General features: G+C 33.7%; 1 protein-coding gene across 1 annotated transcript in view; it reads left to right on the top strand.

Annotated features, from left to right (window-relative positions):
- The window catches only part of LRP1B (LDL receptor related protein 1B), a 1,882,572-nt gene that overhangs the window by 1,281,123 nt on the left and 588,150 nt on the right, over positions 1–13,299 (top strand). The window contains exon 28 of the mRNA XM_042948663.1: positions 13,045–13,176. Coding sequence (XP_042804597.1) covers positions 13,045–13,176 — 132 coding nt within the window. The remainder of the gene's footprint in view (positions 1–13,044; positions 13,177–13,299) is intronic.

Raw genomic sequence — 13,299 nt, 5'->3', positions numbered from 1 at the left:
AAGCTGGTGTGAAATAGTTAAATCAAAATGCTTTCACTTTTACTTGTAGTTGATAGCAGCTTTGAAGAGATGAGGTTTCTGACTGAGGTGAAGTGAATGGCATGTGATATCAGAGCAAGGAGGAATTTTTGAGATTTGAGTAAACCTGTGAGGCTTCCATAATGAGGAGCTTAGAACTTCATACAGTACCGAGAGCCTGGTAGAAGAGAGAGAAGAAATGAATAATGAAGAAGAAAAGTGAGAGTTGAAACATGCCAAAGACATGTTGCTACCTCATTCTAACTATTGATATAAAAAGACAAAATGGAACTCACGTTCTCCTCTTATACCTTCTTCCTATAATACATAGACCTCTGCTTCCAGGAAGAGTTAGATAGACTAGCACCCAATTTAGTTTCTTAATGAATCCTTCTGTGTTATCTTAAAAGCATATTATAAATTAATGGGATTGGTTGGTTTATCTGAAAATCTAAATTACCATTTTTATCATTATTTCTTTGGCAAAATATAATGGAAATATCAAACAACTAAACTGCAAAAGAATTTATATGCAGGTAGTAAGTTTAGCCGCTTTATAAATTGCTATTTTTGAAATATGCAACCTACCTTGCAGCAATAGAAAAGATTAGTAAAAAAGGAATCCTCAGAATTCTTTCTGCCTTGGTACACTATTTGATGTACTTGCCTAAGTCATGCAAACCCAAGTGATTTAGAGCCCTCCATTCAAATCCACTAATCGCTGAATCCATGGTTCTACTCCAAGATCAGGACTTTTCAGCCTCTACATTGTTCACATTTTTAACCAGATAATTCTTTGTTTGGAGGAGGGGAGGGGCTTTCCTTGTACATTGCAGGACGTTTATTAGCGTTTCTGGCTACTAGTGTGCCAATACTATCTCTAATCAACCACAATGTCTCCATATATTCCCCACCACTGGTTGAAAACCGCTGTTTTAAATAAGAAAGCTTTTTATAATTATAAAATCATCATAAAGCTAGAAACTTGATGCCTGTTCTTTCAAATCATACAGTAGGCACAATGAGTAGCAAGCAAATTAAAATATCAGAAAGACACCTGAGGTCATTTCTTTAGAATAACTGAAAGTTCTTTGGTATTTTAAGATGTATATTACCACTAAATATAACATTATATGACATGTTTGTTTTCACCCTTTTACAAAGCACTATGCACAAATAAATGGAAATAGTATTTGTGGCTTTTAGAATTTTCCCATTGAAATACAGATATTTATAAAAGATCAGATAAGATTCTTTTAGACATTTTATTTACTTCATAAAAATAGAGTACGGTATAAAATTAATCCATAAAATATGATAAGGTTGATGAAAGTAGCCCCTACATACCTAGTATTTCTGGGATCTGGTGATATTAAAGCAATAAGAACATCTTTCCCTTGCATGTATTTTGTTATATGTGGGTTTTGAATAAGCAATTAATTCCGGTCTTCAACTTCAAATGTTAAAATTATAATTTCAAGGTATTTGTCAAAAGGAAAATAGAATTTGGGATTAGTGTTTAATTGTAACATCCTTTTGAAAATTCCTCTCTTTAAAAATATTAAGTTAGTTTCTAAAAGGAAAATTATAATACAGATAAATTATCTTATTATATTAGTAATTATTTTGTACCAATAAAGTTTATTAGCAGAATGAATATTAGTTACTATAAAAATGGCTACATAAGAGGGAGAAAAATATTTCTCTTATGTAACAAATTGTATTCTGGCATTCTGCCTTGAGCAGAGTTTTATTAAATAAATAAATATCATACATATTTTATATTGCACCAACATTTGCATACATTTTATTTGAATTTAATGGATAAAATAATTGCTTGGGTTTAAAGGGTTTATTTTTTGCTGGTGAGAAATGGGCTACAATTAAACATGGTTTGCATGAAATATGAAATTAGTTTTAATGATATTGTTTTCTTCACAGAGCACACATCAGTCTTATGTGATTGCATAATTAACATTTGGTTCTCCTATAAAATATTGTAATTATGCATTATTTAGTCTCTTTACCTACAGCTATGATGTGCTTTAGAAGATTAACTCACTTTCCAAATATTTAGATTCCTGACTCTTTAGAACATATCCCACCTACACTGAGCATGAGCATGCATATGAATCCAAATGTCCTTAAGTATAACACAGTAATAGATACCAGAGAAATTTTACAAGAAAAAACGTTATGTATATAAGTCATATGTACAAACAGTATATTATACATATGTCATAGTTCCTGCCAGCATGACACTGATACACTCAAAGATTGACAAATTAAGGCCCTCAGACTAAATTCACCTTCCTGCCTCTTTTGTAAATAAAATTTTATTTGAACACAAGCAAATCTTTTGACTCACATATTGTTTATGCTTGCCTTTGTGCTACAATAGCAAAGTAGGATAGTTACTATGAAGGGCATAAGTCCTACAAAAGTGAAAATATTTACTATCTGGCATTTTACAGAAAAAAAAAAAAAGAAAAAGGAAAAGAAAATCCTAATCTTTGATTTACCAGTATTCACCAGTATGTACAGACATAAAATGTATCAATATAGGTCACAGATAATTAGAAAGTAGGACAGTAAATAATAAATTGCTTACTGCCTTGTATAGGCAATAATTAAAACTAATGTTCATTAATGGAAGACATCAGCACTAGCTACCTTCATTAGAAACTATTCTGTGAAAGAAAAAGGACTTAGGCTGATTGATGAGGGCAGGTTAAAATATTGGTAATGAAATTCCATGGGAGAAGGACACCATGTGGAAGTGGCAAAGGGCAAGATATAGATATTCAGACAACAATGAAGAATTGATTTGAGCATGTGCATAGTATGTGTGCAGAAGAAAAAGAAGTTGGAATATTCTGAGCAGTGCTGCAGAGTACCAGATACAAGGCTGCCATAGGGGTCGTGCAAAGGTGACAAAATAAAACTTTGTGTTGGAATAGGAAAGGTAAAAATGGAAAGAAGGACTCACATATTAGGGAACTCAAATGATACTTAATATGTTAATGAAAAAGAAGTGGAAAAAATGCTTTGAAATTAAAAGTTTTGTGAGTTTGGAAGGCTGATGACATCTTGAACAAAAATAAACCGAATGGATCAGAATAAAACAAAAAAAAAAAAAAAAAACACCCGGAAGTTAGAAAGCAGAAGGTAAACTCTAGCCAGTGCCAAAAGTATCATGGGAGAAATGGTAGGAGGTAAGATTGAGACTTTGTGAGTCAGACAGTGGGAAGCCATCTAAGATTTTTTAGCAAGACAGCTATATGATTAAGTGTGTGTTTCAGAAAACTAATATATGCATTGGGGAGAAACTAGAAATCAAGAGATTACTTAGAAAGTTAGTGTAGCAACCTAAGAGAGAAATGGAGAGAACCTAAAACGAGCCACACACCATGCAATTGCAGGGAATGGTGTACATGGTTAGAGTACAGACTCTTAAATCCCTTACAGGAACTATGTCTTGTCTACTGTTATATTCAAGCTTTTTAAAAGTAGGCAGAATAACTAAGTGTTTCATAAATATTTACTCAATGCATAAATATACAGATGGGTGTTTCATGTATCTCTAAGATTCTTTGGTCCAATTTGAGTTTAGGTAATATGAACTTTCAGTACTCTCTTTCTGCAGTTGTATTTGCATTTCCTCTGTTAAGATTGCTTACAGCATTCCATTCACTGGTCAGCTTTTCCCATCTCCTGCATAGAAATAAATGAGATAGCCTTGGTTCTGTAGCCGTTTACAACCTCTGTATTGATAATTGGATTCTGCAATAGCATTTCTTATAAAATAGTTAATTGCTTTATACCAAGTATTGGCAAACCTTTTTTGTAAAGAGCCAGATAATTAATATTTTAGGGCTTTGTGGGCCATATGATCTCTGCTGAAACTGCCCAACTCTGATGTTGTAGCATAAAAGCAGCCATAGACAATGTGTAAGCTAATGAGCATGGGTATGTTATAATAAAAATTTACTTACAAAAACAAGCAGTAGATTATATTTGACTCTGGGGTCACCATTTGCTAATACCTGCTTTATATTAAAATGTGAGTACTGTGAATCAAATTCCTTAATATGGTAATTTGGTGTCTGTTCGATTGCATGGTTAAGAACTAAAAATGTTTAACACTGTTATTTCAAAGTGAGAAAATATTAAAAATTGAAAATAAAAAGTCATTTGGATTTTGCACACTGTGAAAGCAGAAAAGATTGTGAATATTACATTACAGTGTTATCATTAATACATATGGGCTACAAAACCAATTTTTTACGTTATTGTGCATACAGGAAGTATTTTGGTTTTGCTTTTAAAAATATTTTATCAAAATTATGGATGTTGAGAAGAGCTAATATGATTCTGGGCCAAAAATAGTGGTGTTCAAAGTGAAATCCAAGTACCTATCATTGAGCTGTCTTGGATTATGCTTTTAATTTCTTTGAGAGGAATAACATTGCCTATGTCAATGTTTTTAAACAAAAACTTTCTCCTCCTTCCTCTTTCTCCCTTTACTCCTCTTTATTTTTTTTCTGTTTTTCTTCTTTTTCCTCATCCTCTGTTCTTTGTCTTAAGTGTTGAAACTTGGATTTTTCTCTTACTACTACAGCTAAGTTACCCTGATGCTAGGTATTTAATGATTCTCAAACAAGGCCTCTTCTTCATTCTGGTTCCTGTTCTGCTCTTACATCTGCTCTCTTGCTTCTCTAATCTACAATTCTTTATAATCATAATCTAACCATAATACATGAATTTAAAAAGGAAGTAAACAAAATATGCGGCACTTACTCCGTGTGATAGAGGGACTTGGATTCCTAAGTAATCTTTAGATGCATGCTTCCATGCTTTTCTAATAGTTTTTATTTTTTATTATTTTTTAATTGAGGTAAAATGAGTATATATTGTAGGAGTTTGAGCTATATATTATAATTCTGTATTTGTATACACTACAAAGCAATCACCACTATAAGTCTAGTGATCATTTATCACATTACAATTGAGACCTGTCACCCATTTTGCCAACCTCCTCAACCTCCATCCCTTCTGATAATCAGCATGTTCTCTATGAGTTTGTTTTTGTTTTCATTGGTTAATTTGTTTTATTTTTACATATATAAGTGAAATAATATGACATTTGTCTTTCTTTATCTGACTTATTTCACTTAGCATAATACCCTAAAGGTCCATCCATGTTTTCACAAATGGAGATTTCCTTTTCTATAGCTGAGTAGTATTCCCTCATATCTATCTATATCTACATCTAATATCTATATATCTGTATCTATCTATATCATCTATATATATCTGTAATCATATCTTTTTTATCAGTACATCCATTGATTGACACTTAGATTGTTTCCATTTCTTGGTTAGTATAAATAATGCTGCAGTGAACACAGGGTATATATATCTCTTCAAATTAGTGTTTTTGTATTCTTTGGGTAAATACTCAGAAGTGGAATTGCTGAATCATGTTAATTGTATTTTTAATCTTTTGAGGAATCTCCATTTGAGTTTTTATAGTGGTTTCACCAATTTACATTGCCACCAAAAATGTCCAAATATTCTCTTTTCTTCACATCCTCTCCAACAGATGTTATTTCTTGTCTCTTTGACAAAAGCCATTTTAACAGATCTGAGATGACATTCTCATTATGGCTTTGATTTGCATTTCCCTGATAACTAATGATACTGAAAATCTTTTCATGTGCCTGTCAGCCACCTCTATGTTATCCTTGGAAAAATGTCTATTTAGATCCTCTGTCCATTTTTAATGAGATTGTTTCTCCTCTAGGTGTTGAATTATATGAGTTCTTTATGTACTTTGGATATTAACTCCGTATATATGATGTGCACATATGTTCTTCCATTTAGCACCTTGCCTTTTGCTTTGTTGATGATTTTCTTTGCTATGTAGAAGTTTTTAGACTTAATGTAGTCCCATTTGTTTATTTTTGCTTTTGTTTCCATGCCTTCAGAGTCAGATCCAAAGAAACATTATTAAAACTAATGTCAAGGAGCTTACCATCTATGTTTTATTCCAGAAATTTTATGGCTTCATAAAATTGGCTTCTGAATTTTATGGCTTCTGAAGGACTTCAGACCTTACATTCAAGTCTTTAGTCAATTTTGAGTTAATTTTTGTGTATGGTTAAGATAGTGGTCCAGTTTCATTATTTGGTTTGTGGCTGTCCACTTTTCCCAATACCATTCATTGCAAACACTGTCCTTTTCCTATTGTGTATCTTTGACTTCTTTGTTATATATGAATTAAACATACATGTATAGGTTTATTTCTTGGCCTTGTACTCTGTTCCATTGATATATGTGTCTGCTGCCTTTAAATGGAATGTTCTGTATATATCTGAGTCTAGCTGGTCTAATGTATCATTTAAGGGTAATGTCTCCTTATTGATTTTATGTCTGGACATCTATATATTGATATAAGTGGCATATTAAAGTTCTCTACTATTATTGTATTGCTGTAAGTTTCTCTCTTTTGACTATTAATATTTGCTTTATGTATTTAAGTACTCCTTTGTTGGGTGAACATTTACCAATATTATATGTTTGTGTTGGACAGACCATGTTATGCCCTTGTCTTTTGTATAATTTATTTTAAAGTTTATTTTGTCTGATATAAGTATAACCTATACAAGCTTTTTTTTTAACTTTCCATTTGCATCTTTTTTATCCCTTCACTTTTTTTTTTTAATTTTTTAATGTTTATTTATTGTTGAGAGACAGAAGAGAGTACATATGAGCATGAGCATGTGCAAGGGAGGGACAGAGAGAGAGAGGGAGGGAGGGAGAGAGAATCCCACGCAGGCTTCTGACACGGGGCTGGATGCCACCATGTTGAGATCATGACTTGAGCCACAATCAAGAGTTGGACACTTAACCGACTGAGCCACTCAGGCACCACCCCCTTCACTTTTAGTCTCTGTGTGTCCTTAGATCTGAAGTGAGACTCTTGCAAGCAAGACCCATGTTTTGTTTTTTGTTTGTGTTTGTTTCCATTCATCCACTTTGTGTCTTTTGATTGGAGAATTACTCCATTTACATTTAAAGAATTATTGATACGTATGTACTTTTTGCCATACTCTTTGTGGTACTTATTGCCATACTCTTTGTGGTACTTATTGCCATACTCTCATACTCTCAGTTTGTTGATTGTTTTCTGGCCATTTTTATAATTTGTCTCTGTTCCTTTTTCCTTCATTTGCTCTCTTCACTTGTGGTTTGGTGATTTTATTTAGTGTTATATTTAAATTCCTTTCACATTTCTTTTGTGTGTCTACTATAGACTGTTGTTGATTTGTGATTACCGTGAGGTCCACATATAATACCATGGGTAGATGGATAGATGGATGGATTGATAGATAAATAGATAGATATACACACATATATACAGTATATTTTAAGTTGATAGCATCTTAAGTTTGACACATTCTAAAATAACATTTTTATTTCCCTTCTCTACCATGTGTTCTATTTTTTATATCATATTTTACATATTTTCATTTTGTGTATACCTTAACTGTTGTAGCTATAGTTAATTTTACTACTTTTGTCTTTTAAACTTCATATTAGCTTTATAAGTGGTGAAGCCTTTACCTTTACTATACATTTATATTTACCAATGAGACTTTTACTCTCATATGTTTTGTTGTTACTAGTTATTCCCTCTTCTTTTTAGCTTAGAGAAATCTCTTCAACATTTTTTGTAAGACCAGTTTGTTGATGAACTTTTTTTTTTTTTTTTTTTTTTTACTTTTTGCTTGTCTAAAAAACTCTATTTCTCTTTCAATTCCAAATAAGAACCTTGCCAGGTAAAGCATTTTTGGTTGGAATGTTGTTTGTTTTTCCTTTCAGTACTCTGAACATGTCATCCCACTCCCTTGTGTCCTATAAACTTTCTGCTAACAAATATGCTGATAATCTTAAGATTCCAGTATATGTAAGAATTTGTTCTTCTCTTGATGCTTTTGAGATTCTCTCTTCATCTTTAACTTTGGACATTTTAATTATAATGTATAATTACAATTTGGATCCCTTTTTGTTTATTTTATGTGGAACTCTTTGTGCTTCCTGGAACAGGATTCCTGATGCCTATTTTTCCCATATATTAGGAAAGTTTTCAACTATCATTTCCTTTTTTTTGTCAAGTTTTTATTTATATTCCAGTTAGTTAACATACAGTACAATATTAGTTTCAGGTGTAGAATCTAACTATTCATCACTTACATGCAATATCCAGCACTCACCACAACAAGTGCCCTCCTCATTACCCATCACACATTCAGTTCATCCCACCACCCATCTCCCCTCCAGTAACCCTCAGTTTTTTCTCTATAGTTGAGAGTCTGTTTTCTGGTTTACTTCCTTTTCCCCCCTCCCCCATGTTCATCTGTTTTGTTTCTTAAATTTGACATGAGTGAAATCATATGGTATTTATCTTTCTCTGACTGAATTTCACTTAGCATCATACTCTCTAGCTCCAACCATGTCATCGTAAAATGACAAGATTTCATTCTTTTTATGCCTCAGTAATATCCCATTGTGTATATATATATACTTTATTTTCTTTATTCATTTATCAGTCAATGGACATTTCGGTTCTTTCCATAATTTGGCTGTTTTTGACAATGCTGCTATAAATCTTGAGGTGCACGTATCCCTTCCAATCAGTAATTTTGTATCCTTTGAGTAAATATATAGTTGTGCAATTGCTGGGTTGTAGAGTAGTTTTATTTTTAACTTTTTGAGGAGCCTCCATACTGTTTTCAACAATAGCTGCACCAGTTTGCATTCCCACCAATAGTTCAAGAGAGTTTCCCTATCTTCACATCCTTGCCAATACCTGTTGTTTCTTGTGTTGTTGATTCTAGCCATTCTGACGGGTGTGAGGTGATATTTCACTGTAGTTTTGATTTGTATTACCCTGGTGATCAGTGATGTTGAGCATCTTTTCATGTGTCTCTTAGCCATCTGTATATCTTCACTGGAAAAATATCTGTTCATGTTTACTGCCCATTTTTAAGTGGATTATTTCTTTTTGGATGTTGGCTTTTATAAATTCTTTATATATTTTTCATGCTACCCTTTTGTCAGATATGTCATTTGCAAATATCTTCTTCCTTTCCAAAGGTTGCCTTTTTGTTTTGTTGATTGTTTTTTTCACTGCACAGAAGCTTTTTATCTTGATGAAGTCCCAATAGTTTATTTTTGCTTTTGTTTCCCTTGCCTCAGGAGAAGTTGCGATGGCCAATGTCAAACAGGTTACTGCCTGTGTTCTCCTCTAGAATTTTGGTGGTTTCCTGTCTCACATTTAGGTCTTTCATCTATTTTGAATTTATTTTTGTGTATGTTGTAAGAAAGTGGTCCAGTTTCATTCTTTTACATGTTGTTGTCCATATTTTCCAATATTTGTTGAAGAGACTGTCTTTTTCCCCATTGGATATTCTTTGCTGCTTTGTCAAAGATTAGTTGGCCAAATAATTTTGGGTTCCTTTCTGGGTTTTCTATTCTGTTCTATTGATCTATGTGTCTGTTCTTGTGCCAGTACCTTACTGTTTTGATCAGTCATTATTAATTTAAATAAACTAACTACTACTCTTCTCTCTCTCTTCTCCTTCTAGGACCCCTATAATGAATATGTTATTCTGTTTGGTGTTTTTGAACAGGTCCCTTAACCTATCTTGACTTTTATTATTATTATTATTATTATTATTATTATTAATTATTATTATTTTCCTTTTTCCTCTACTGATTGGGTCATTTCCACTGCCTAGTCTTCTAGGTTGCTTATCCATTCTTCTACTTAATCTAGTTTTATGTTGAACTCCTCTAGTGTGTTTTTTATTTCAGCTATTTTATTGTTTTATAATGTCTGTGACTGCCTTTGGTACTGTGTTATTTTTCTATCCCTTTCTAACTATGTTCATCCATTCTCCAGAGTTCAGTGAGCATCTTTATGAACATTACTTTGAACTCTTATCTGGTAGATTACTTACCTCTGCTACATTAAGATCTTCTTCTGGGGTTTTGTCTTATTCTTTTATTTGGGACATATTCCTCTGTCTCCTCATTTTGCTTGATCCTGTTTCTTTTTTTGTTTGTGTGTTTTGCTTTTTTGTTTTTGTTTTTGGTTTGTTTGTTTATTTGTTTTGTATGGGGTAAAATAGCTATCTTCCTTAGTCTTAAAGGAGTGAACTTGCATAGTAGATAAACTTAAGGTTCAAACTTTTTTTTTCCCTGTTGGTTGTTTCTCAGACCTTTGTGATTATTTAAGTAGCCTAATTCATTCTTCAGAGGTCCCAGTTGTTGAGGGTGTGCCAAGACCTGTCAGTGTTCTAAAGGGAGGAATCTTAGTGCATACTCTCAGACTAATTGTAAGCCAGATCCTCAGGCAGCAGCTTTTAAGGCGTGTAAATATAGTCTTATGGGTTCATAATCATAAACCACACTGACTTTCAAACTTGGGGGATCTGGGCAACAGTTGTAAAAATTATGGCTTTAGATATATGCATAATCTCTTCTCTGGGAGATATCACTAAGGTGTGAGTAGGAAAAGAGTGAGCACTAGTGTGGTGTTTCTCTATTTAGGTTCTCAGGGGCACCTCTGATCTCTGGATATGTTCAGACTGAAGCTACAGAACAAGAAAATAGGCCTTTTTCACACAAATCCTGAGGGAGTGTTTCAGTCTACTATTTATGCAGTGTCCTGTGGCTGGTAGCCTGTCAATGTCTGTTTCTCCAAATGTTTCATACCCCTGAGGCCCAGAAATGTAACCCCTATCCACAAAACCAGATTCTCAAGTGCTGTCTTCTGTGAGGGCTGTACATACCTGCCAGCTGTGGTGAGATAGTCAGTGGCTACAGTACATGGGGGTGGAATGTTTGGCTGATCAGCTAGGTCTGAGCGGGTGGGCTGTGGCTATGGTATGTGGGATCAGTGTAATCTGACTGAGCTAGCAGTGAGGGGTGAAGAGGTGAGAGGGATTGCAACAATGGCACCTGCTAGTTCTAGCAACAATAAGGCAGAAGGAAAATGCAAAATGGCACCTGCGAGAATCTCTGTCCTTAGAGAGGGTCTCATCATATCACTGCCTCTCTGACAGAGGGTTTAAGATTAACAAATAAGCTTCCTTTCATATGGTCTAAAAGCTTCAAACTGTTGCTTTAATGCTGGTTCCAGGCTGAGTGGGTTTGTGTGTCAGCCATTTAAGAGTGGATTTTCCATTCCCTATAGCACTATGATTTTCCTGGAAGTAAACCTATGGAAGTAAGACAGCTATGTTAGGGACTCATCTCTTCAATGCATTTGCCAACGGTTGGGTTGCCTGGTGTGGGACACAAACTACTCACTTTTCAGGGACAAGTTCTATAAATGAGATCCCTCCTGACTGTGGTTTGCAGTGCCTGGGGTGTGATTTCTTCTGAAACCATGTCTCTCTGTCTCCTACCAGTCTCAGTGTGGCCCTTTTATTCTTTGCTATGGAGGTGCTGTTTGGCTAGCTTTCAGGTCCTTTTCATAGGGAGTTGTTCTATATATGGCTGTAGATTTGTTGTGTTCATGGAAGGAGGTGAGTTCAGGATGCCTTTATGCCACCATCTTAAAATCTCTCCTTAATTGATTTTCTTAGGAAAATATTCCTGTGTCTTTCATTTCCATTTATTTTATTTGTTTGCTTGCTTTTGAAGTTTATTTATTTATTTTGAGAGAGAGACAGAAAGAGATAGTGGTGGAGGGCAGAGAGAAAATCTCAAGCAGGCTCTGCATTGTCAACGCAGAGCCAATGTAGGGCTTAAACGCACAAACTGTGAGATTATGACCTGAACCCATACCAAGAGTCAGATGCCTAACTGACTGAGCCACCCAGGCAGCCTATTTATTTATTTTTAATCAAATTCAAAGACATGGATTATTTTCATTACCTTAGGGAGGCTGCTAAATATTGACACAAGTCACATTGTGTATCAAGTACAGTTAATTTCTCATATCCTGTACAGTTTTATTATAATACATTGATTTTTATTCTTTGTGCTTTAAAAGAACTCTGGACAGTAGGTCCACTTGTTAGGAATATAAAATAGTTTGAATCAGAAGTTGGGATCAGAAGTTGTAACACTTTTCTGTCTTTAATTTAGTATCCTTATTCTACTAGATATGGTTTAGAAAAATAAGATTTAAAAGAAGAGTTATTGATCAACTGAGATTAAAATCATATTCAAAAGGCATAATGCCAGGACAAGAAACACAAAAAGAATAAGACAGTGATATTGAACTATAAAATTTAATATTCCATCCTATATTTGAATATACTATAACTTACTTATACAATAGAGTTTAGCTAATCTGTGTATGTGGAAGAAACGTCAATCTGTTAGTACCAAAAAAAAAAAAAAAGAAAAGAAAAGTAGATGTCTTAATAATGAAGGAAGATCAACATTTCTTCACTTAGGCCTCTGATTCTATAAAAAGGGTATGGCTTGAAGAAAGGATATATATATATAACAACAACAATTTCCTAGGGAAACAGTAAGAGTGCTGTGCTAAGGCAAGAATGGGATCTATATGGTAGGTTAGGAAAATAAAAACATCCATTGATGCACCCAATTCCTGGATTATGGTTTACTTTAGTTTATTATAAACTAAATTGAATCATTATTCCTGTTTTGTTTTGTTTTGTTTTGTTTTGTTTTGTTTTTTCTCAGACAAAATCCTTAAAAAACTCTTTGCTTCTAAGGCAATAGGATTCATACACTTCAACTTACAGAAAATTGAGGGAATTAACTTAGTTGTTATCTTTGAAGAGGAAAAATGTTTTTATTAATGTAATTGCTACATATGATTGTCTGTTATTGTCATATTAATCACCGCAGTAATGGGTGCTATATAGGAACTTCACTTTGAATCATTAAGTGAATAACCCTTGTCAACCTCAGAGGTTCCCTAATAGATATATATTTTTTCTTTTTCACTGTTAATATTTCACTGTGTAATTACAGCTACCAATCCCTGTGCAGCTAATGACGGCAAAGGCCCCTGCTCTCACATGTGTCTGATCAATCATAATAGGAGTGCTGCTTGTGCATGCCCCCACTTGATGAAGCTCTCCTCAGACAAGAAGACCTGCTATGGTAAATTTCTTGGAGTTCTCATCTAAAATTTAAATTGAATTCTCTCAAATTGTATTAGCATTAAGATTTTCCTCAAAGTGAGCCAAAAGATATTTTTAATGTCCTTAAAAACATTTGAGGTAG

The sequence above is a fragment of the Panthera leo genome, chromosome C1 (assembly GCF_018350215.1).
Source record: "Panthera leo isolate Ple1 chromosome C1, P.leo_Ple1_pat1.1, whole genome shotgun sequence".
Taxonomy (NCBI): Eukaryota; Metazoa; Chordata; class Mammalia; order Carnivora; family Felidae; genus Panthera; species Panthera leo.
This window is presented reverse-complemented; position numbering and strand designations above follow the sequence as displayed.